We start from the raw sequence: 26091 nt of genomic DNA, 5'->3' as shown, positions 1-26091 counted from the left end.
CGAGTCCTCACGGTGCGAGAGTAGAGTAAGAAATGAACGAAAGCAAGGGAAGTGTTATTTTATAAAACATAAAAGAATCGAATGTAAACCCCACCCTCTTTATTGTATAAGCTTACTGTATACTCACGAATATAATAAGGGTGGGATTTAGATTCTATACTTTTATGGTTTATAAAATGACGCTTCCTTTGCTTTCGTTCATTTCTTACTCTACTCTCGCACCGTGAGGACTCGAGCTCGTTAGTCTTTCGCAGACAGCTCGTTAGTCATTCGGTGGTAAGGCACACGAAGTCAGCTCGGATAAGCGCACCAGTAGCAGGATAGGTGGAGAAGCCACATCGCTACCTGGAACTTCGCATGAAATTCGTCGCTATCAGATATCGACAGAATTGCTGATCCGCAAGCTACCTTTGCAGCATTTGGTTCGTGGAATTGCTCAGGACTTCAAAACCGTCTTGCGCTTCCAAAGTTCCGCGGTTATGACGCTGCAGGAGGCTTATTCGAAGATACCAATTTGTGTGCTATCCATGCAAAACGCGTCACATCAAGCCCAAGGACATCCAGCTGGCCCATCGTATCCGAGGAGAGCGTGCTATATTAGCTTAGCATATAATCAACGGCCCTTTTCAGGGCTCCAAATTTGATGGATTAGAGTACAGAAAAGTTTTTTACAGGCCGAACTGAAAGGAGCATTTAGCGAAAATCGTGGTTTCGATAATAATTCGTTACCGATAGGTGCCATGGATATGGATTTCCTTATGAAGAATATGAAATACATGACATGATGTAGTGAATATATCCGAAGAAATCACTTTGGTGAAACTGCATTATAAAATTATTTGTGTACGAATGCCGCAATCGATAGTCGACTCTAATTTGCGCTGGGTAATTTCCTCGGAGGACTCGATTCCTCCTTTGAGCATTAATAATCTCTTTCTGGCAAAACGATGTGGTATGAATCACATTATTTGAATGATAGAATGAAGAAGTTTTCTGCCAATTTCCTTCAACCTCCAAACGTATCTTTCTCCCGTTTGTCGTTTTCGCGTTCGCTAATCCTTTCTCACAACACCCATTTCTAGTTTGAGAAATTGTTGAGTAAACATTGTTTGCCAGTGCGCGTAGAGCGGGAATTCCTAAAGATTCATTGCACCTCTAATAAATTGCCGAAAGACGTGGTCTTACGTTGATCGCACTTGATTGAAAAAATCCAAAACGAAATGTATTTGGTCGAAGCATTATATGAGTAGAAAGCAAATAATCGCTCGATAATGACTTGATTTTCGCGATGTGAAACATTTTCCGTTTTTCATGTTATGCATCCAATATTGGATACGAAAATTTCCACTGAGGGTGAAAAAAATATTCAGAAGCTTTCCTGTTAATTGCGATTGATTGAAAAATAACAAAAACAAATGTATTTGGTTGCAGTGTTATATGGATAGAAAACATTAAAATAAACTATTTCGCATGAATGTATTTTTCAATTCCCAGGGGAACTGGCAGATTATTTTTCAGCAACGATGATAGCAACGAGAATTCCGCGCGTGTATGTGTGTGTGTGTGTGGCGGCTGCTCCGATGTTCCAAGCGGAACCGTGGCATCACTCTCCTCCTGATGGATTCCCTTTTGGCCTTAGGTGCACAAACAGGCTCTTGGTGACACCGTTCATCAGCGCTTTCATGATAAACGAAATTAGCTTCACAACAACAGCGACAACATGCTCCAATCGCTGTTCAATCATAACTGAGTGGGTTTACGAGCGGCGCTCGCTTATATACCGATTGGTGATTTCAATAGCCTGTTTTGAAAGCAATTTTAAGACTATTGAAACAAGTTTTTGGATGAAAAAGTAACAAGTATCTGACGCGTAGACATTTTATCTTTTAAATGAAGTGTTTATCATACCATTTCGTTCAGTTGTTTGAGAGCTATTAACGCTCAAAATCTCGGTCTCCAGCGTAACGCTTTCGTTCTCGAAACTTTGGTTTTACACCCCAGTATAGAAATGAAAGACGTAGTCCTACGTCAAAATCTCCACAACATTACTGGCAACCTTACCTGTATGTAACCAATTTTATCGCGATTTCTCCACCATTCGCTGCTATAACCAGAAGAGCTTTGGAACCAAACATTTTTCTTTCAATTTCTCGAGAAAACCTAATATACACTTGATATTTTTATAAATTGACGGTTCAACTATTATGGCAGGATCGCCAATGTGATATCCGGTATTCGCACCAGTGATCCGAAAAACACTTACACATGTCCACGCGATGTGAAAATTCCATGTTTTTGTTTGAATACGAACATGATTTTCGCTAGTATTGAATGTCTATCCCAAACACGAACAATGATTCACATACATAAACATGTGAAAACAAACACGATGTTCATAATTCAAGAACATTATGTACAAACATATCACCCGATGTTGCAGTATTCATTGCTTTCGTTTCGTTTCTTTTCATACACGGAAAGAAATTATTCATCCAAAAACATTTCTTCGTAGAATACTTTTTCACAGAAACGAACTTGAAATTTAGTTCGCATTACAACAGTTGCTTGAACCAAGAGGCTATGAGTTCATGCACATTTTGCAAGTCTGATTAAATAATCCTTGGTTTCGTGCAAAGAAAATATTCTCTGAATAGAAAGAAGCTTTCTATGAGATTTTTTTTTGCGTACATGTCGGCAATTGAAGTCTGGGGAACCGACTGCACAGCGGGCGACGTCGTACAAATGCTGACCAAAAAGTCACAGAAGGGTTGTGTCCAAGACACGACCGCATAGTTGACGTAGGATTCTGTTACGCTTTCTGCTGCATGCTTATTTTGGATATGTTTGAAGAATTACATTGGTAAACTCTTCGATAATGATTTGGGTCCGTTTTGTCTGGTTGTATGGTTTGTTCACTCCACCAGTGTCTATAACCAAGTGATGATGATAGAAGGAAGGTGATTGGTCAATAGATGGTGCGTATCACGTACCAAAGCCGCCCTCTGTGGTCCTGGACGAGATGACTCCTGTGTTATGTATGGATGAAATGAAGAAAAAAAAGCTCATCAATATAATATAAGATAATTATCTTTATCGAACACAAGTTTTCTCATCAGAAATATAAAATTATACATATACAATTTTACAATTACAGTTGTGCTAAAAGTTTATGATCGATCTTTGATATGAAATTTTACGAAGCAACCAACATAAAAGTTCCAAATTTAAATTTTATTTATATTCTATCAAGCATAAGTTCTATTCAGTTCATTGAAACATCATTCTTCAATCAAACCATCGGAAGATCCTTACTGGAACGTAAAAACACTTGTTCATCGCTCCCAACTTATTCGCCAGCACGTATGCAATCAGCAATGCCCACGCTAGTTACAATGAGCACTATCCATTTGTGCACGTCGTCTGTTAAACTATCGACCACGAGGGTATTTACATGCTGATTTTCCCCAGAGATTTTGGATTTGAAATCTCTGTTAGGGAATACATGTCGGTGGGAAAAAAGCTCCCCCTACTTTCATGTATCTGCAATGCCGATTTCCCCCAGGCAGCTTGGTTTAGATGTCTCTGTTAGGGAACACATTTCGATGGGAACAAAAGCTCCCCCTACTTTCATATGTTTGCAATCCCGATTTCCCCCCGGCAGCTTGGTTTTGATGTCTCTGTTAGGGACCCGCCACATGTGTCGTCAATTTCGACCAATCAGAAGTGGGTATTTCCGTTAGGATAGGGGTTGAGATTTTTCAATTGTTCGATAGTTAGTTTCATGAAATATATTATTTTATTCAATATAAAAAATTGTTATGGAGTGCCGAAATTGATTGATGCAAAAATCTCATCGATCCATCATGAAATGACTGAGCAATAAGCATTTGAAGTTGGACAATTTTCACGGTGCGCTCGATTTTCGATTTTCAATTTGTACCCCAATATGTTCCCGAAAGACGTAATCCTACGTCAAAAAATAAATACCCAAAAATTAGTATTATATGCAACCTTCAGCGGCACACGGCAGAACCAGCAGAGAAATTTCAGCGGCTAAAACACACCATTAATTTCTCGATGTTATCACAAACTGAATGAAGGAAAAAACTAAAAGCTACACTTAAACTATACTACATATGCTATGTGTGCATGCGATTGCATCATCCTTTCTTCTCCTCTTATAGCTCGGGTCGCGAACAAGCAGTATTAGCCTTTTGTAAACATTCAAAGATCCAGTCAAAATCGTTGCTCCCGTGGTCGAGTGGTTAGCGTAACGCCTAACATGTCACTGCTGAATAATTATGGTACTTTATATTCGATTAAAATTATAGAAGCATTGTAATCAAAATTTGTCGTGGGTAACTAAACGTCTCCGCCACGCTCTATCTAATTTTAGTACTTGTTCAAATAGCTAATAATAGCGAATGTTACATGAATTCAATATATAAATTGATGCGTGCACTAAATAATTTTATCAATTGTGAAAAACTCTGATATCAATCGACGTTTATTTTGTTCAGATCAGATAGAGGTTTATTTTATTTGCCCAATATTTTAGACGAAGCACCCATTGTCATAATAGGAAAGCATTTTTTGCATGTCAACATACCAACACACCACGCGTTAAGCGGTGGTGGTGTGGTGTCCGATTCGCTTCTTCTACTCGACGCACTGCCGGTGCTTGGGGTGAAAATACAAGAGAAACTGAACATCATGTTCGAACACCATGTGAAACATTAGGATTAAACATCGTATGTCCAAACTTACTACGAATACAAACATGTCACATTTTCAAACATAGGTACGAAAAAATCATGTTTGTATTCAAACACAAAACTGCGAACAGCAGCGTGGACATGTTTATCCCGGACGCAGTGTTTTTTGTGAAACATGGAAGACTGATTCGCACCTAGGTAGTGCGGACTGAATCAAAAGACGGGTGGGTAATGTCGGGGACATAACCGGAGTGACGTAGGACCATACAAAGGGGACAGCTTTTGTTAAATATATATTTTAAATATATTGTTTTATTTTGAATACGTGAATACCAAAACCAAAAAAGGTCAGGTCCTAATAGGTCCTAAGGACCTATCTACCTGAAAAATGGATTAGTTTACTGTTTACTCTTTATGAATATGTTGATGGATCTGAAAAGAACCTTTGGTGTTGTGTTTTTGTTATCACTCGATATTCCCATCTTGTTCGGTTAAACCTACCTGTTTAGCTATTGCGTTTGCCACTCGCCACAGCTTTCACAGTTGGAAAATTTCTTCCCATCCAGCTTGTGACATGTTGTTCAGTAAATTACATTTAAGGTGAAGGTGGAAGCTAGCCATTGTAGTAGTATAGGTAAACCCTCGTGTAAAAATGGGGTAATAGTGTTTGTGAGAGAAGAGCAAAGCACACGTAAATAGATCAATTCACTTATCAGACTGTGTGGCGCTTCATTGACACGAGTCTTTGAATACATTTGAAAAAAAAAACAAATAACAATTCAATACTAAAGTAAAATGTAAAATGTATGAACGATATGTTCCGATGAACAATTGCAAATATAAATATATATAGAAGGTGCATTTGCATATGATTCTGATTATACGCGAGCGTAACATGAGCAAATTTATAACACAAGCGAATTGGGGCTTTTTTGGTATTAATAAGTTCTTCCGCATAGTAACTCGATGTTGATAATCCCTTAATATTTTCCGTCGTTGATCGTATTGTTTTCACATATTCACGTTGGAAAGCCTTAACCCTTCTCTTCGTTGGCCGAGGCATTTAGATTGAATTTAATACTTTTCCATTTACTGTTTTCGAAAGCATAGGCAGCCGTGGCAGTGTTCCGAGCTCTGCAATACAATTTTCTTACCCAATGTTAAAGTTGCTAAAACTTACATTATAGACCCATTAAACGTAAAAATAATAATTGTATTGATATCAACACAATTTTATTCTATTGATTTTCATGACATGGGACGCTATGACTCCGAAATAACATTTTATTGAGTGGTTTTGATAGCTGTTTCGATGATGTTGTTTGGCATCAGTGTCGAAAAAATAACGATGCTTCCACCAATACAAACAAAACCATTGCTGAAGATTGAAAAACGAAAATTTAACTTTCAGAGCACTTGCTCGAGTTTTCCGACGTTCTTCACTATACGGTGCGAAAGCAGATGAAAATTTAATATCTTGTGAGTAAAAAATTAAAGTTTGGTTGATATTACTTGATGGGAAGTGTGCAAAAACGATCATTTTCTTCACACTGTTTCGCAAAATTATTGATTTTCTGGCGAGGGGTGAGGGAGGGAGATGAAAGAAATGAGCGCCATTGTAGCAGCCATTTGTGGCTAGCTTCCACCTTCACCTTAATGCGACGTGCCGGAGAAACACTTTGCCACTCACTGAAACTAAGTTACCCTTGCGGAGCAATCAGTGAATGCGACCAACAGGGAACTGGAGACCTGCACGGTTCGAGTGAGACTTTGCCTTTCCCTTAACTTGTCCTCCTTTGTTACGTCCACGATGCCGATGCCGTACAACCACACGGGTTTACGGTTTGAATCTGGAAACAACTTAAGAATTGGTGAAAATTGAATAATCAGGAAAGTCCCCAACTATCAATAAGCTCAGAACAACTGCCAAAATCACATACTCATCAGATCCTGGCAAACAAATTATGAATAAATCAATTTGTGTTTTATTATTATTTTGGATAATGTTTTAGAAAGCATTGAACTGTATTTCCTAAACTCTTTTTTGGAAGATTTAATGGCCCTGAAAAGCGCCTTGTTTTATGGAATGGTTCCAATTTATAAAACTTTGTACTCGTGGTTTTGAAAAAAACCATTTCTAACGCCCTCGATGCCGCCTTGTTCTGGATTTGCCACCAAAGCAGTTTGTATAAAGAACAAACTTTTTTCTTCTGCTACCTGATGCCGTTTTGCGATTGCGTTTGCCACTCGCCACTCGCTGCAACTGCCTGCTGTTGTCTTGATGTGTTCTGTTCTGAATGCGGTTTTTCTTATCGTCGCGAGCAGCTTTGCCAGCTAACTCGATCACTTCGGCGGCCGAAACTATATAACGCCGGCTAGGTGGACTGGTGCACTGGTACTAACGCGCTCGGCTTAGCTACCCTTGCGGGGAACTCAAGATCAACACGGTTCGAGCGGGATTTTGCCTTTCCCTTCACTTTTCCTCCTTTACTATGTCCAGACATGGCTGCTTGGATTGGTTTGTTGATGTATTGTGATGCGAACCGATGTGGTGACGGTTTGAATGAGAATGATCGTTACGGAAGGAAGGAAGGAAGGTATTGTATTATAGAGACTTTAAACTTTTGCAGTTCATTCGTCTCTAGCCTTGAGAAAGGCCCTTTGAAAACTCTACTCTACTTTACTCCAGCGCTACCACCTCCGCCCTCTTGCCTTGAGAAAGGCACTCGATCCCTCGCCATCCAGCCCGTCCAGCAACGATGTTGTCCAGTCGGTGTCCACACAAATAATGAAGTGAGTGATCGTTACGGCAGCGGAGCGGGGATTTTTAAGCTGACTGGCTGGCTCGAGAATTACGCATGTGTGAGACTGCGACCAATGTTTCGTTCATTTTTTTCTTTTTCCTTTCCAATCGTGCTTCATTCTATTTCGCTGCTGCTCTGGTTGCCCTTTTTGGTCGGTACGATTTGAGGAGCACAAAATGGACCAATCAAAAATGGGCACATAGTGCATTTTGACAATGCTTGATATTTCACAATTATTCAATTATTTATCTCAAGAAAAATTAAATGTTATTCGTTATGATAGATGCGTAGATATATTTCCTATCAATTGATGCAAAAACCTTTGCGATCTATTGAGAAATGCTCGAGTTATAAGCGTTCCAAATCTTGCATTTTTTCCTACTTGTTCAGTGCCTGGATTTCCATTTCACCCCCTATATCTTCCGGTTAGACGTAGTCCTACGTCAAAACGGCTGTCAAAAAAGATCCAATTGAAATGTCAAAAGAGATCCAACGATTAGGAATGTTATTTTTCTTATGATAATCAACACTATAAAAAAAGGTATTGTTATCAAAGGCAAAAATAATCTTACTATAAATAAAATCGCTAAAAAATAAAGCGCGGTCGTCGTGAACAGTCGTAAACGGTCGTAAATGGTCGTATTCTTGACGTAAACACAAACAGAGTGAGAGAGTGAGCAGCTGCGATGTGTTTTTTGTGTGAGAACGAGCCAGCACCCGCAGTACGCAGTGTGTATAACACTGCCCCGTCGGCAATAACACCAAGTCCCAGAAAGCGTCCAAGTCCCCCCAGCATACAGCACACAACAGTTTGTTCATTTTATCACTGCGCGAAGTGTGCGCGTCTGCGTGTGTGCATGTGTTCGTTTTCTCACTATAAATAAAAGCGCTTAAAAAATTCGTGTCCAAAAGCGCGGTGTAAATAAACAGAGAGCTTGTTTTGTTAACACACAAAGAGAAAGAGAATTAGCAGTGAACAGATTGCTTTGTTGCATATCAATGAAATGTTGAAGAAAATCAGCTGAAAATCTGCAAATGCATGAGTAGCCAACACGTAAATCGATTAAAGTGAACAGTGACAAAATTCAACTTATGTCATAAATCTAATCGACAAAAATTTTCTCCTCGGAGGTACTCACAAGAGTAAATATGTGAACTTGCGGTTTGTGAGTTCCTCGAGGCGGTCATATTCCGCCCATTAGGTATGTACCAGGTAGATCGCTCCGCGACATGCCATTGTGGTCCAAGCGCACCGACAAACAGCAATACTGTTCGAATGTTGCCCGGACAGCCAGACCAAATCTATCAGACTGTTGGTCTACGCCGGTACAAGTTGTCGGAAATGATCGATTGGTTCCACCAGGTGATGTGCAAGAATGAAAGCTGGTAGAGCTATTGGCGTTTACGGGACGATCCTACTTTCATGAAGTGCGCGTCTGCGTGTGTGCATGTGTTCGTTTTCTCACTATAAATAAAAGCGCTTAAAAAATACGTGTCCAAAAGCGCGGTGTAAATAAACAGAGAGCTTGTTTTGTTAACACACAAAGAGAAAGAGAATTAGCAGTGAACAGATTGCTTTGTTGCATATCAATGAAATGTTGAAGAAAATCAGCTGAAAATCTGCAAATGCATGAGTAGCCAACACGTAAATCGATTAAAGTGAACAGTGACAAAATTCAACTTATGTCATAAATCTAATCGACAAAAATTTTCTCCTCGGAGGTACTCACAAGAGTAAATATGTGAACTTGCGGTTTGTGAGTTCCTCGAGGCGGTCATATTCCGCCCATTAGGTATGTACCAGGTAGATCGCTCCGCGACATGCCATTGTGGTCCAAGCGCACCGACAAACAGCAATACTGTTCGAATGTTGCCCGGACAGCCAGACCAAATCTATCAGACTGTTGGTCTACGCCGGTACAAGTTGTCGGAAATGATCGATTGGTTCCACCAGGTGATGTGCAAGAATGAAAGCTGGTAGAGCTATTGGCGTTTACGGGACGATCCTACTTTCATGATGAAGGTGAGATTTACAGAATTCGTTTGCATCTCGTTCCCGTTGGGAGACTTGCACACCAAACCCGTCGAGCGCGATTATGTGACCGATGATGTCAAAAATGGTGTCCCAACGTTGAAGGATTTGGGCGTGAATTTGACACTGATCAGTATACAATAATTAAGTTTTATTTGGTGACTTATCGTGTCTTCTATCACATTGGTTCCACTATAGTATGTGAAACTTTAATTCATTAACTAGGGCTCGCATAGAAGTATACAAATAACACCTGGTACATTTTTTGCTCTTTATTATAGAGACTTTAAGCCGTAGGTTGGTTCGTCTCTCACCTGGTATATCGAAGTTACTAATTTTCTACTGTTTTGTTCGCCGGATTAGATTAATTCGCTAAAGTACCGTCGATGGGGATGAGAATGGGTCTAAGCTTGATGTGTAAATACATCAAATTTTGATAAATTACTAAACAATAACTATTTGTATTACAGTAAAGTATTATGCACTGGAAGTAGTGAAAATATATCTCCTCCTAAACGGTTCACAGCTTTCAAAAATATTTGCAATACTTGTCTAGATATCACTAACTGCAATTTCTTTCGATTTGATCCAATCTCACCCCGGTGCTACAAAGAACACGGTACCGTCATCCGGGGGCAAATTGATCAAACGTATTGATGAAAACAAACATAAATTTTCAGATCAATTTAGTTTAATTTAATTTTAAAATTTTTTGATCTGACATGTTCAAGCATCATCTGATGGTTCTTTTTGCCAATGGCTCTCAACGAATCCCTTATTAAATTGCATAAAAAACAATATTTTTCTAAATAGCATTTTCGTTTTCATTTTCAACTATGGTAAAGAAACATATTTTCAACAAATCAAAACAATATTTATAGACGCTAAACATATTAATCCACTTCTAGCCGATACTTGATGAGTTGAATAAGCATTCAAATACTTGTAATTACTATTCAAACAAGTAAAAAACATACTATTTTACAAAAACAGCACGACGCATGACCAGAACCGAATCCCATCATGCGACATATCGAACATCTTGGTTTGGCAAAACTAGCTTATTGGTGACAATTTCAAGGATTTCACATTAGGATAACCGGAATGGTCTCCGGATGACCTACAGATCAGTGTTCAAATCTCATTCAAATGACCGTAGGTGAAGAAATGATAGATTTTGTATACATTTTGTGCGTATGACACTAGAAAATCCTGAAAAACATAGATTTATCAATTTCACCCCGAAGTAAAATTTTGAAATTTTCTGCTAAAAATTTTCCAAATTAACGCTCAAGGATTTTTTTCAACAAATTCCATAACGTTTTGTGGCCTTAGCACCAGTAATGATTTAAAAAATAATTAGGTTTAAATCTAACAAAAAAATTCGGAAATATTTACATTTTTCTGAAAATCGTGATCAATTTGCCCCCGGTTTACGGTACTACAAATAACACAACACAAATTAACAAATAATTAGATGCTTTCCAGGCATGGCAATATTATATACACTTCTGTGTTCGGGTATTTTGGTTATTGTTTAAGGTTTATATGAAGTTGTATTTTCCATTTTTTTTAATGCACGAATAATAATTATAACACTGTTGACAGCTGGATCCGTAGTACAGAAGCAACGGGGTGTCGTAGAACAAATTCCAATGAATATTTTGAAGCTTTAAGGCAGTACCTGAGGCGTTGCATAGTTTTTGAAAATTCGAAAAAAATGCCAAGATGGCGGTCTTTTTTAAAAATAAGTTATTTTACATGAAAAATCGTTGTTTAGAAGCTCAAAAAAATGGAATAAAGGAATATGAAAAACGGTTATGTAACGCTTCAGATAATCCATTTTTACGAAAAATACTTTTGGGATAACATTTCCTAGGGCATAAGTACTCAAAAATGCAAAAAACAAAAATTCGATTTTTTCGATTTTCCAGATCGGGGTCCCCCCTTGATGGAGAAATGGCTGATATGTTTCTCACAATGCTACTTAAATAGGTTGTCCTACAAATAATAATAAAAATACAAAACTGTAGAATGAATATGCCATTAAATAACTTTAAAAATCGTTCTTTCAAAGGTTACGAGAGAGTTAGTTTTGCTATCCTCATTGGACTTTTCAAGGTAAGAGGAAAATGAACTTTGGTGTTTCAAACCTCTATAATAGTAAGAAGAAAATTTAAATTCTATTCTCGCTCTAGCCAGTCAGTCAACAGGTTTCCTCGAGGCTAAAAGGTAATTTTAAAATTTTCTGAGAGAAAATAGAGACAGAGAGACAGAGAGATAGAAGACATGCATACACACTACATACATACAACTCCCTTTTCCAGCGCGTTTAAGTGGAAAGATTGAATAATCAATTTGAACAAACCAAACACCAGGGCTCATTTGTTTCAATGAGTATGCGGGAAACTTGGGAAAACATGGGACGGGCCGCTAGTTAAACTTATAAAATGAACGAACTTCATGTTTCTGTCAATTGTTTAATTGGCCATTGCATCTCTGAAAGAGAATCTCATATTGCAAGGTATCAGAACCTGACCGATCATCAACAAACTACGAATAACGCTTAGTTCACTCCAAGATTTTAACGTGGGAGCGAAATTCGACATTGGCGAATTTTGATACGTACATACATAGCAAAAGTGAAATGTTTTGAGGACTATTTTTTCTAACGTCGGTGAAAACAGTTTTGCTAGTGAAGCTGGCTGAATGAAATCCGCGTAATTATGATCCGCTAGTACTGGTTATGAATATAACGGTAAAGCAATCTGCGCTTCGAGGTTTCTTTTCCGGTTGAAATGTAACGATGTATCTCTTTCAAAAATGTACAGTCGCAAGCGCACTAAAGAGAGAACAGATGCATGCGATGCAATCCCTCGACGCCAGATCCTAAAGTGCAATCCTCAGCTCTCCTGCAAAAAGAATCGAACATGCTCCGCCAACGGATTGGACAGCACACTAGTTCGATTAAAGACAGCAGAGTGTACGCAACAGCAGTAAATTTGAAGCAGAATTTAAGAAGAAATTTAAGTGCTTGTATAATTTATAACTCTGTATAATTTCATATATATATTTCTATAGTATTAAGTAAAATACAATGTACATAGTTATAGTTTAAGCATGTGTTGTGTTTTGTCTCCGATGAAACGAGTCCCTCAATCTGCCACAGTGATGTGAAGTTCCATGCGAATGGAAAATCCTCGCTGCATCACTGCAATGAAGGCAGTCTGCATCGCGCCCACAGGGGGAATTTGGTTTCTCACGCTGAGCAATCCGCATAAAGGCTGCTTTGGTATCGCGCAGCGGGATTAAGTAGCAGTTTTTACAGTCCACTGTATTAAGACGCTATAAAAATAATCCTGAAAATGTGTATGAAAGGTTTGCTACACTTTTGATTTTCAATAATTCAAACATCGTACTTACTCCACAGATACGCGAATCCTTATTCGGAACTAGTTTGTTGTCTCCTTAAAAATCGACCCAGCGCGTCTGTAAATACGTTTCCGAGTGAATACAATAAAAGCTAACGCGAATATTTTCACTCGTATTCGGGCAGCCTTACACTGAGCAACGCATTTTTAATGTCCAATTTCCGTGATATAATATTTCTCCGAACGAAATAAAAACAAACGAAGTCAAAGTCAAGTGCGATTTGAAAACATTCTATGAAAAGTGGAACGAAGAGTTACCAGATGATTTTTAAAAAAAGTCTGTAAAAATATGTGAAAGTCTATTAAAAATGTGGAAATGTCTGTAAAAGTGTGCGGATCTGTAGAAATGTCTTTTAACGTTAATTTTTCCAGATTCATTGATGCTTTGTACATCGCGATGCTCGTGAGATTGTCTTTTGTATTATATATTATTGTATATTTTGTATATGTACATCTTTCATATATACAGCCATTCCATGCCAAACCGATATAGTGGTTCTCAGATTTCGATGAAAAGTGGTAGTTTTCTGCTTTATCGCAAAGCATTAGACCCTTTTTTTATTTTTTCGTTAGGGTGACCATTTCCATTTTAGAGTGGTCCGAAAAATCATTTTCCCCAGTTTTTCCCAAAACTGACTTTTTTCAGAAATTCTTTACTTTTGAATCACTGAACCGATTTAGATTATCGGCATATCTAATTGAGGCCAATGAGCTAGCTTTTCATTAAAATATAATATATTGAAATTGCAAACAAAAGGATTTTGTTTTCGTAATTATCGATTGTAGTTTTTTTTTATTATTTTCATGGCGTTGGACTAGAGCTATATATTTTTTATACTTTTCTAGAAAGCTGCGGATGTTATACATAACATATCTCGATTTCAGAGAAGCTTTTTTTACGTTTTTGAGATATGATTTTTAAGGTAAACTGGTGGTCCGAAAAATAATTTTTCCTCTTGAGCACCACTTTATTTGCATGAAATGACTGTATATACAGTAGTTTACATTTAATGCGACATTTAGCAAATTGAACAGACCTGTAATGCGGCACGTTGTGGGCAGAATACCACAAATACAATAAAATGAAGACAGCTCAAAAGGGACCTTTCCTTCATTGGATTTTGGGATAAGCAACAGATTTAGCCTTCCATTTTTATTTAAATAGATAGATAAAAGATATAGGAATGCGTTGTTTTGTCTGAAAATCCATTTCCACTTTCGAACAACGATCAACTTCGCTAGCGCATATATTGAATGGACTAAAAACGCGTATCATGTTGTAATTTTCGGTCATATGGGAATTCATTTTTCAGAATTTTTTGACATTCTGAGTTTTCCGGAAACTTTCCGATTTTGCTCTCCACTATAATGGTCTACAGGAAGAGACGAACACAACAAAATAAAGAAGGCTAAAATCGGATCATCCCTCCTTCGAGGCCCGCTTACGAACATATTTGGCCTTCCATTTTCATTTATATTGATAGATATAGGCTAACAGTGCGAGGTTGAAGGGATGCTCAAGGACTGGGATGAAACGGTTTCCGTTTTCGCTCGGATGTAGTCAATCTCAATATTACTCAAAGTTGTTCAATTAACCCTTTCATTACGGCAGTGTGCTCCGCCACAGTGCTACACGGAATACTGCGCCGAAAAGTATGCACATCGCGCTGGTGTGATCGAAGAGCAGTATGAATTTCATGACGTCTAAAGACGACGCTTGGACATCACTGCAATGCGACCTATTTTGCGCACGTAATCACTGTGGTGACACCGGCAGTTAGGCGCTAGTTTGCGCACATAACCATTATTACTCAAAAAATAGGTCTAACGTCATGTGTATTGACATGAACTAAATATTTTTATTTATGTATTAAAACTATGGAAAAATGTAATACGATGAGTCAAATATCTTTGATGTGATAAATAGAGCCTCTCATTTCTCAAAAACCTGTGAAATATTGTTGTATCCAAAAAGTCTGCAACAAAAATAAAAAGAGTTTTACAGATATGTCTGTAAATTTACAAACATATCTGTTAATCTGGCATCTCTGGTGGTCTTAGAATTTATTGCAAGAAATCGCTTGAAAAAATCCATAAATTAACTTGAAAATGAAGTGGATTGAGTCCGCACCACTTAGATTCGCACTAGAGACGGGCAAACCGTTCATGAACTGTTCAAAAGAACTAGTTCACCAAAAAGAGTGAACGAACGGTCGTTCTTTTTTACTGGGCAACAGTTCACATGAACTGCTTACCCAGTTCAGAACGAACTGTGTACGAAGACCGCTGGCTGAACTGTGTGTACAGTTCAGTTCAGAACGAACTGAACGGTGGACGATGAACTGTGTATGCAGTTCAGAACGAACTGTTTACGATGACCGCTGGCGGAACTGTGTATACAGTTCAGAATGAACTGACCGCTGGCTGAACTGTGCGTACAGTTCAGAACGAACTGTGTATGGTGATCGGTGTATAAGAGGAAGGCGAGCAAACGAGTGATAGACGAATGCTGCTGCAAGGTAAATAGTCCTCAAATTAACGAAAGGAAACAAACGATAACCCCATGAAATAACAAAAATAAGATGTCGGTATTGTCGTTTTCATAATAAAACGCATTATTTCAGGATGGTTCTTAAATTGGATTGTTCGATTATTTATCAAATAAAGTTTTAATTTCATATTTTCAAGTTGAGGGTAAATATTTCAGTAAGATATGCAATCACAAGAGAAAAACAGGTGAAAGCGAAACGATTCAAACAGTATTTTTCAACAGTAAATAAAAATTTTTGTCGCTGATATGAAATGTTTTTATATTATATCATATTGTGCTTGATAATTTCGAGAAAGTCTTTCGCGTTTTGGTACAGTTTTCTATAGCAGTTATTGCAAAACATTGTAGAAAAGCAGTGCAACGCTAGTTTGTGCTGAAAATGATAAATCACGGCTCAAAATAAATCAAAATTTCAAAATCATAGTTTGATTTTCTATTCTGCTAAGATATTTTTAACAAAATTCGGACACAGAGTTATTGCTAACAAACAGCATTTTATGAATGAAAAGAACAGTCCTACATAACATTTCACTCTTTTTTATACATGATTTGGCATATCCCTCTAATGTACGAAAGAGTGAGTGAACTGCTCAACAGAACTAGTTCACTTAAGTGAACGGTTGTTCACTGAACGGTTCATTAAAGTGAACTGTTTTCGCACTATTCAAAAACACCTTTGTACTCTGTCCTGTATACTAAAGGAGGCCGTACACTGTTTGCCCGGAGGTCAAATATTTGATATTTTTTGACAGATAAGGTTTGATTTGATATTTGTACAAACACTATTTTGTTTGCCACTCTTCAATTTTCAACAGTGGTAAACAATGTCAAACACCGAACATGGAAAAAATCCGCTGAAATATTCAAGGTAACTTAACCATGTACCGACAGGTTCGAAGAACAGACTGAAAAAATATTTTAGACATCCACTAATACACAAAACACAACAAGCAAATATTCAATTTTTGGATGCCTCGAATACTTTTTAGTCTGTTCTTCGAACCTGTCGGTACATGGTTAGGTTACCTTGAATATTCCAGTCGATTTTATCCATGTTCGGTGTTTGACATTGTTTAACACTGTTGAATATTTAAGAGTGGCAAACAAAATAGTGTTTGTACAAATATCAAATCAAACTTTATCTGTCAAAATATGTCAAATATTTGACCTCCGGGCAAACAGTGTACGGCCACCTTAAGCAACTAACTTTATTTGTTCTCTCTCTTAGACTCGCTTTCTTACACACCCATATACTCTTATCTAGGGATGCCACATAGGTGTTGTTATCGATTTCAGTGCAATTCAAAAAGTGATAACAATAAAAATCTGTCTTTAGAGCGAACTGCTGATATTTGGATTGTTGTTTAGTAGTTAGTTTCAAATTCTTATCGTGCAAAGTCCAACGTGCAAACACGGGCAGTCAAAACGTCCAATGTAATATTTTTCGTTCCGAGGCTTAAACTTTATTCTCAAATCACGGAACAACAGTTACGATTAGTTTCTCAGAGTTATTCCTAACTGCTAGTGATGAAAGTAGCGACAAAGATCGATAGCTTTGAAGACAATTCGCGGAATAATATTCGGGTCTTCAACTTCGTTTTTCTCGAGTTGACGAAAATGTTACATTGGACCTTTTCAAAAGTTATGCGAGAAATCTGCTTCTGCTGCATAGAAACTACGAATGTAAACAAGCGATGTGTGCCCAACACATGCTCTGCATGTATGTGTAGCAAGAGCCCTATTGCAACCAAGGCGCTTATATCAATGTATAACAGGTGAAGCAACATCATCACTTCATTAAGAATGGGATTACGGTTTGTGGAGCGGGGGTTGTTTGTTTTGTTATTGCTAGGATACGCCATTTTTGCATTTTCACATGCGTAAGTAGTGGCTATGAGAATGAAATTCTACAAAATCATTTTTTCTTTTTCACATAAATTCGCGAAACCCGAACATAGTAGGCATCGTTCGAATAAGCGTCATAGCAGTTTGTATAGAGCCGCCGGCAGCGTTCTGATGCTGTTTGTAAACAATACCGACAGCATTTCCAATATGGCTGAAACTGCATTTCATATGATTGTTTCACCTGGTACATATAGAGGCGCCTTGATTGCAACCACGCACACAGATTTATGTTGAAGGCAAGTGATAATCTCTGAAGCTGCCTCTTACACGTGTCATACTACACAATCAATACTGGTATAACTTGTTGAATGCGATAATCATTTTGCAACTAAAAATCAAACTGAAAGGTTGTTTATTCGTTGAGAAAGGTAATCACGAAGATGGTTAATGGTAAAGTACTCATTTACGGAGGACGTGGAGCTTTAGGAGCATCATGTGTGCAGTTTTTCAAAAGTAATAATTGGGTGAGTCGACGAAATCTTCAAATCGAAAATATTCATCAAATTTCTTTCCTCTGTACTCAGTGGGTTGGATGTATTGATCTCACTGAGAATGATTCTGCTGATGTCAACATAGTTGTGGACCGTGATGCTGATTGGGTATCCCAAGAACAGAATGTTCTCTCTAAAGTAGAAGCTACGCTCAATGGAGATAAACTTGATGCAGTGATTTGTGTTGCAGGAGGTTGGGCAGGCGGAAATGCAAAAAAAGATTTGGCAAAGAACTCTGATTTAATGTGGAAGCAATCAGTCTGGTCCTCAACTATATCAGCTACTGTTGCGGCCAACCACTTGATGAGTGGTGGTTTATTAGTTTTAACTGGAGCTAATCCTGCTTTAAACGGAACTCCTGGAATGATTGGCTATGGGATGGCCAAAGCTGCAGTCCATCAGCTCACTAAAAGTTTGTCCGAAGAAGATTCAGGACTTCCAGAAAATTCGTTCGTTGTTTCTATTCTACCGATTACTTTAGACACACCGATGAATCGTAAATGGATGCCAACTGCAGATTTTGGGACATGGACTCCACTGGATTTCGTAGCAGGGTAAGTAGCAGGAACATGTTTACAACTTATTTTAGAGTGTATACCTTTTTTTAAATTTTATTCCAATAGTCTCTTTCTTAAATGGACGAAAGGTGAAGAGCGCCCAGCCAACGGAAGTCTTGTTAAGCTAGTCACCAAGGATGCCAAAACGGAACTCGTAATAGCTGATTGAATAATCTTGTTCGCGTTACTCAATACTTTTGTTAACATTCCTGCTCTCTTGATGTGATGAAAAATTCGTATGAAATAAAAAAAAACGAGAGAGTCATCATTCACTTCCGTAATACAATTTGAGCATACTTCTTGAATGGGAATAACCCAGTGAACGCAAATATTGTCAATATATATGCAAATATAATTTGGCGTGCTTAAGGTTGCATTTTCATTAAAAAAAGTCACAGTAGGGTTGTGTCCGAGACACGACCGCATAGTTGACGTAGGATTCCGTTAGGCTATTTATTGATTTTGGATATGTTAGTAGAATTCCATCGTTAAACTCTTTGATAATGATTTGGTTTAAATAACTCTGTTAGGGAACACATTTCGGTGGGAACAAAAGCTCCCCTACTTTCATGTATTTGCAATGCCGATTTTCCCCAGGCAGCTTGGTTTTGATGACTCTGTTAGGGAACATATTTCGGTAGGAACAAAAGCTCCCCCTACTTTCATGTATTTGCAATGCCGATTTCCCCCAGGCAGCTTGGTTTTGATGTCTCTGTTAGGAAACACATTTCGGAGGGAGCAATTTTTTTTTAAATATATTTATCGGGTATTTGCAATGCCGATTTTCCCCAGGCAGCTTAGTTTTGATGTCCCTGTTAGGGAACATATTTCGGTGGGAAAAATAGCTCCCCCTACTTTCATGTATTTGCAATGCCGATTTCCCCCAGGCAGCTTGGTTTTGATGTCTCTGTTAGGAAACACATTTCGGAGGGAGCAATTTTTTTTTAAAATATATTTATCGGGTATTTGCAATGCCGATTTTCCCCAGGCAGCTTAGTTTTGATGTCCCTGTTAGGGAACATATTTCGGTGGGAAAAATAGCTCCCCCTACTTTCATGTATTTGCAATGCCGATTTCCCCCAGGCAGCTTGGTTTTGATGTCTCTGTTAGGAAACACATTTCGGAGGGAACGAAAGTTCCCTCACTTTCATGTATTTGCAATGTAGATTTCCCCCAGGCAGCTTGGTTTTGATTTCTCTGTTAGGGACCCGCCGCATGTGTCGTCAATTTCGACCAATCAGGAGTGGGTAATTCCGTTAGGATAGGGGTTGAGATTTTTCAATTGTTCGATAGTTAGTTTCATGATATATATTATTTTCTTCAACACAAAAAATTGTTATGGCGAAATCGATTGACGCAAAAATTTCATCAATCCATCAAGAAATGACTGAGCAATAAGCGTTTAAAATTGGACAATTTTCACGATGTGCTCCATTTTCGATTTTCAATTTGTACCCCAATATGTTCCCGAAAGACGTAATCCTACGTCAAAAGAAATTTAATCCTCTTTATTCCGCGCGGCGAATGAGGTGAGATGGCTCATATCACTGCATGGCGTGACTATAGTTTGTCACTAGGTGAGATTTGAAGTCGTGTCCTCTTATGTTATCGACTCGGGTATCAAAAAGAAGTTGAAAAGTAATGTAGCTTCCACAATGAAGCGAGGAACTTTGCTATCTCACGTCACTCGCCGCGTAGAATAGGGGGAATGTGAACACAGTACCTCGAGTACCTTAGCTTATCCACATTTGCACATGCACAATGTTGAATAAATAAAAACTGAACGAAGTCAATTTCTATGAAATTTTTATTTCTACCGGTGGAGGCAAGATTTAACCCAAATAACCATTTTCTAGTCTGTACAATGCCGATAAATCTATTAGACGCTCACGCTTTAGCGTTACATAATCGCTTGCAAGGTTACAGCAACACACAGAAGTGTTATCCAATTGCTATATTCATTCGTTGCTCGTTCGTTTTAAAAAACATGCGAAGGGCACGATAAGGTATAGGGGAAAAATATTGTATATAGTATTGTATTTAAATCAAAACCTCCATCTTGAATACTTGTCTAATTTTCTCTATATTGTGGAATAACTACTCGACATACCACTTGTCGGCGCTATTTATTCGAAAAAAAATCGATTGTTATTTGATTTGTGGCAGTAACAAAAACGCAAAACTGTATGCTTTATAATTATATAATCGATATATTTTCCTACTCTTGCTCTTTAGCTATTTACAACCTTATTCACTTATTATATTTCAATCGGAAAATTGTTTGTTTGACAATACAAATATTCTATAATGATGTAGTCATTGTGTAAAAATAGATTCCACCTCTCCAATTTACATTCAAGTTCAAATATTTCTTTCTGAAGCTTGAGGGATATCACCAGCTATGCTTTGTTGCATTTCAGACCAGGAAGGAATGATACATCTCCACTTGTTTGATATTTTCTTTTTTCATGATTCATATTTCACAAATCACAAAAAAATGTGAATTCAAAACAGTTGCTACAGCGATTATTCAGAGATCAACTCGCGGACGATATTGCAAACGAAGCGGAGGCTCCTTGAAACGCCATCTGGTTATGTATACGAATTTGAGCGTGTGATCTTTGCCTAAGAGTTCATCATTGCACAATATATCAATCTAAAAGAACACAAAAGAAAAATTAAAATTGTGCGGCTAAAATAATATTTAATTTTACTTACGTCTTTATATCGCTCTATTCCACTTAGTACTTTTTTGGCGAGAAACTTTTTAAGGTGTGTTATAGTAGCCTGTGAACTGCAGCGAATAAAACGTCGCTTCAGGTGCCGCAGATTATTACTGATACACTCCAGTCCAACATTTACTTGCTCATCCTGACGATGATAATCAGCTTCCTGATGAGCGAGTTCATTTGCTTTATCATCACTGTCTTGTTGTTGCTGAGGCATGTCTTTAGGGCAAGGAAGATTACGGGATCTATAAAACTCTCTTTCTCGTTGCATCTCATCTAAAAGAAATAGAGTCGTTGCAATCAAAACAAATATTACACGTTTCCGATTTTACTATCACAGAACTAAAGAACACTTGCAAGTAGGCTGTAAATCATATATTGATCACACTCGTGTTTTTGAACACACGTTACAATAATAATATAACGTTTTCCTTAGTAACAGTCTACTGCAATTGTTTATCATAGAATTGTCATATGTCTGAAGACTGAAAGTTTAGTTACAAGTGGATGTAATACAATGCTCGCTAATGGATTCGATTCTGACTCCGAAATCGAGGACTCTCGCTCCGAGATGCAACATATTCAATGCATTGCTGTTAAAATCATCAACCGTAATCTAGACGATTTACGTGCAAACGAAACATATTATCGAAAATACATAAAAGGGTAATTTCAATAAATCTTGCTTTCATTTCTTACAGAATATGTTTATTGCAGCGAAATACGACAGAAACAGATGGTACAATTTGTGAAAGCAATTATTTTGATAACATGTTCGATTCTATTGTATAACGTGGCTTTCTTCAGTTATGAATATTGCTATGAAGAGTCTAACATCTTCGGAAGAACAATCGGAAAATTACTGAAAATCGAAGAACGGGCATATTATTAAGTAAATTTAAGGCATCGGTATTACAACCAGAACAATAAAAATACATTGATTATTTAATAGCATAAGGCTTACTCACTTTCCATCAAATTGGGTACCAATTTATAGACAATATCTTGCATTGTCCTATCGAAACTGATATATTGTAAGGGATGCGACTGATGTATGACATTTTCACAAGTAGGACAGGTGTTGTTTTCTTCTAAATGCTTGACGAGGCAACTTTTGCAAACTGGAAAGATACGAAACATATGATCTTACAGACAACAGTTTTCTAAAAAACGCATATATGTGTGTTGTGTGATTTTGTATTATTTTGTAGTATTAAATCAATCTGGAATTTGAAGTGTTTCCGAAAATATGCAGGTTTACGACTTACACGTATGAAGACACTCTGTGACAGTTGTTGCATCAATAAAGTACCCACTACAAATTTCGCATGTGATATGCTTGTTTAGCGTTCTCAGCTTTATTCGTCTCTCCATTATTACGATCACTTTAAGGCTACAAACTTGGTATTTCTATAGAACAAGAAGTATGATAAAATATTCAAACAAACATAATTTTCCGACCGATTTCACGATGATTCTTTTGCTCTTGGTTTATAATGCTTTCTTTTCTTTCTCCTACATTTTCTGATCATGTTGTGACAGGTAGTGTAGTAGTGGCTAAACATTAAGTACAATGTTCGAAGCAAGATGAGTACAAATAAAACGTTGGACCAACATTATCATTATCAGACGGGTCTATGGTACTAGGTGAGGCCGTTTCGTCACTAAGTTGGGTAGGGGAGCGGTATATGAAAACAGTACGGAAGAAAGCAGAAGGGGAATTATTTCCTTGAAGCGTGAAAGAGACAGACTGATCAGGAGCGAGCTTCGGCACTAGCGTATTGGGTTTTGTTTACAAACAAAACACAGTAGACTTCCAAGATGGCTGAAGAGTGGTTTTAGCAAGTTGGCCCACCTTAGGATATACTTCTACGCGCCTTGATCAGACCCAAGACGGGTCTATGGTACTAGGTGAGGCCGTTTCGTCACTAAGTTGGTAGGGGAGCGGTATATGAAAACAGTACGGAAGGAAGCAGAAGGGGAATTATTTCCTTGAAGCGTGAAAAAGACAGACTGATCACGAGCGAGCTTGGGCACAAGCGTATTGTGTTTTGTTTACAAACAAAACACAGTAGACTTCCAAGATGGCTGAAGAGTGGTTTTAGCAAGTTGGCCCACCTTAGGATATACTTTTACGCGCCTTGATCAGGTTTGGTTACTATCAAGGAGCTTATATCAATGTATAACAGGTGAAGCAACATAATCACTTCATTAAGAAGGGAATTACGGTTTGTGGAGCGGGGGTTGTTTGTTTTATTATTGCTATGATACGCCATATTTGCATTTTCACATGCGAGAGTAGTGAAATGAAATTATACAAAACCATCCCTTCTTTTTCACTTTTCCTAATATATCTTAACATATATATATATATATATATATATAAATATATATATATATATATATATATATATATATATATATATATATATATATATATATATATATATATATATATATATATATATATATATATATATATATATATATATATATATATATATATATATATATATATATATATATATATATATATATAAATGTTAAGATATATTAGAGAAAAAAACAGGAAACAGGACTGCTGTTGAAGTATGACTTCAAATCATCCATATTTGCATTTTCACATGCGAGAGTAGTGAAATGAAATTATACAAAACCATCCCTTCTTTTTCACTTTTCCTAATATATCTTAACATATATATATATATATAAATATATATATATATATATATATATATATATATATATATATATATATATATATATATATATATATATATATATATATATATATATATATGTATATATATATATATATATATATATATATATATATATATATATATATATATATATATATATATATATATATATATATATATATAAATGTTAAGATATATTAGAGAAAAAAACAGGAAACAGGACTGCTGTTGAAGTATGACTTCAAATCATCCATGACAGCACTTTTTTATTCTGGATCGTTTTCGATAGAAGAGAAATTTTTATACTTGTCGAACCACCAGGTTATTAAAGCATTCGCAGAGCGAGTTTCATACCAAAGTGGACATAGTTTAGAAATTCAGTTCATAGTCTAGACCATTTTTTTTGTATGTAATCTTTTAATTTATTCTACCATGAAATAACGAGTGGGAATTCGTGATAGATTATTTGAAGTATAAACGACATTTAACACCGTGACAATCAATTTTTAATATGTATTCATTATTACATCAGTCTAATATATATTGACATTTAGCTAATTGGTCAGACCTGTAATGCGACACGAATAATTGGACCTTTTCGCCTCTAAATGGACATTTATATATATTAAATATATATTAGGCTGTCAAAAAAGTCCTGCGGTATTTTTTTTTTGAATTTTCATTTGTTCATAAAATTAGTTACAATCATCTGTTTTAAGTCAAATATGCGCCGTTTTGTTCGATGACTTGTTCCCAACGAGATGCCAACTTCATAATACCCCTGTTATAGAAGCTCGTTTCCTTATTGGCAAAAAAAACTCGACTAGCCAATTTTCACAGGCCTCTTTTGTGGCTAACTTCTGACTACCTAGCTCGTTCGCCATGGACAAAAACAGGTGGTAGTCACTTGGTGCAAGTTTCGGACTATACGGCGGATGCAAAAGAACCTCCCATTCGAGCTCCCGGAGCTTCTGGCGCGTCACCAAAGAAGTGTGTGGCCTGGCGTTGTCCTGTTGGAAGACAATGCGGCCTCTGTTTATCAAAGATGCCCTTTTCTTCATGAGTGCTACCTTCAAGCAGTCCAGTTGTTGGCAGTACAGGTCCGAATTGAGCATTTGGTCATAGGGAAGCAGCTCATAATAGATTATTCCTTGACAATCCCACCAAACACACAGCAGAACCTTCCTGGCCGTTAATGAGGGCTTGGCCACCGTCTGAGCCGCTTCAGCGGGCTTCGACCATGACCGTTTGCGCTTCACGTTGTCGTAAGTGACCCACTTTTCATCGCCAGTCACCATCCGCTTCAGAAACGGGTCGATTTTGTTGCGATTCAGCAGCGATTCACATGCGTCGATACGGTCAAAGATGTTTTTTTGCGTCAACGTGTGTGGCACCCATACATCGAGCTTCTTTGTGAATCCAAGCTTCTTCAAATGGTTAATAACGGTTTGATGACTTATCCCCAGCTCTTGGCCGATGCTACGGCTGCTACTATGCCGGTCTTTCTCGGCTAATTCAGCGATTTTGTCGCAATTTTCGACGACAGGCCTTCCGGAGCGTGGCGCATCTTCGACGACCTCTACACCAGAACGAAAACGTTGAAATCATTGTTGTGCGGTGGAAATGGAAACTGTATCGGGTCCATAAACTGCACAAATTTTATTGGCAGCTTGAGATGCATTGTTGCCTTTGTCATAGTAGCACTGTAAAATCATAGATACAGTGCTACGACGCATATACATAGATACGTTTGAAAATTCTCAATGGTTCCACGTTTCCGAAAAGCTTTAAATGCATTCGATTTATCTCCATAAAGCTTGGAACACTGGCTATCCCACCATGGATTGGGAGGCCTTCGACGAATAGTGGAACCTGGGATGGGTTTCGTTTGAGCGCGAACCGCGCTGTCATAGATCAAACGAGAAATGAAGTTATACTCCTCCAATGGAGGCAAACCATCTCTGGAATTGAGTTTATAAATTAGAAATTTGAATGTATCCAATTTAGGTATAAGACTACGACAATTCCACTGTAAAACAGTGATATCTCCGACCTTTCTATTTAAATTAGACATCAAGAGAGATAATCATTGCAAGGAGGGGCCATGTTTGCATCAATTGCTGCAAAATTGTCTTTAATACTGGAAGCATTGCGGTGACAATGGTTCTGATGGA

At 37.5% G+C, this 26091-nt stretch overlaps 2 protein-coding genes across 2 annotated transcripts; one reads left to right on the top strand and one right to left on the bottom strand.

The window, feature by feature from the left end:
* The first annotated feature begins 17705 nt into the window (after positions 1–17705).
* LOC129779251 (dihydropteridine reductase) lies at positions 17706–18855 on the top strand. The gene is made up of 3 exons (XM_055786635.1): positions 17706–17902; positions 17963–18483; positions 18553–18855. Exons 1-3 carry the CDS (start codon positions 17819–17821, stop codon positions 18653–18655), a joined length of 708 nt encoding a protein of 235 aa, XP_055642610.1. The 5' UTR covers positions 17706–17818; the 3' UTR covers positions 18656–18855.
* A 1798-nt stretch (positions 18856–20653) lies between these two features.
* Positions 20654–22616, bottom strand: LOC129779252 (polycomb group RING finger protein 3). Its single transcript, XM_055786637.1, has 4 exons — positions 22484–22616; positions 22184–22336; positions 21205–21491; positions 20654–21142 (listed from the first exon to the last, which is right to left on the bottom strand). The coding sequence occupies exons 1-4, from the start codon at positions 22587–22589 to the stop codon at positions 21017–21019; spliced, it is 672 nt and encodes a 223-aa protein (XP_055642612.1). The 5' UTR covers positions 22590–22616; the 3' UTR covers positions 20654–21016.
* Positions 22617–26091: the final 3475 nt, after the last annotated feature.

This window comes from Toxorhynchites rutilus, chromosome 3 (assembly GCF_029784135.1).
Source record: "Toxorhynchites rutilus septentrionalis strain SRP chromosome 3, ASM2978413v1, whole genome shotgun sequence".
Lineage (NCBI taxonomy): Eukaryota > Metazoa > Arthropoda > Insecta > Diptera > Culicidae > Toxorhynchites > Toxorhynchites rutilus.
Note: the sequence above shows the minus strand (reverse complement) of the source record. Positions and strands in the feature narration are given on the sequence as shown.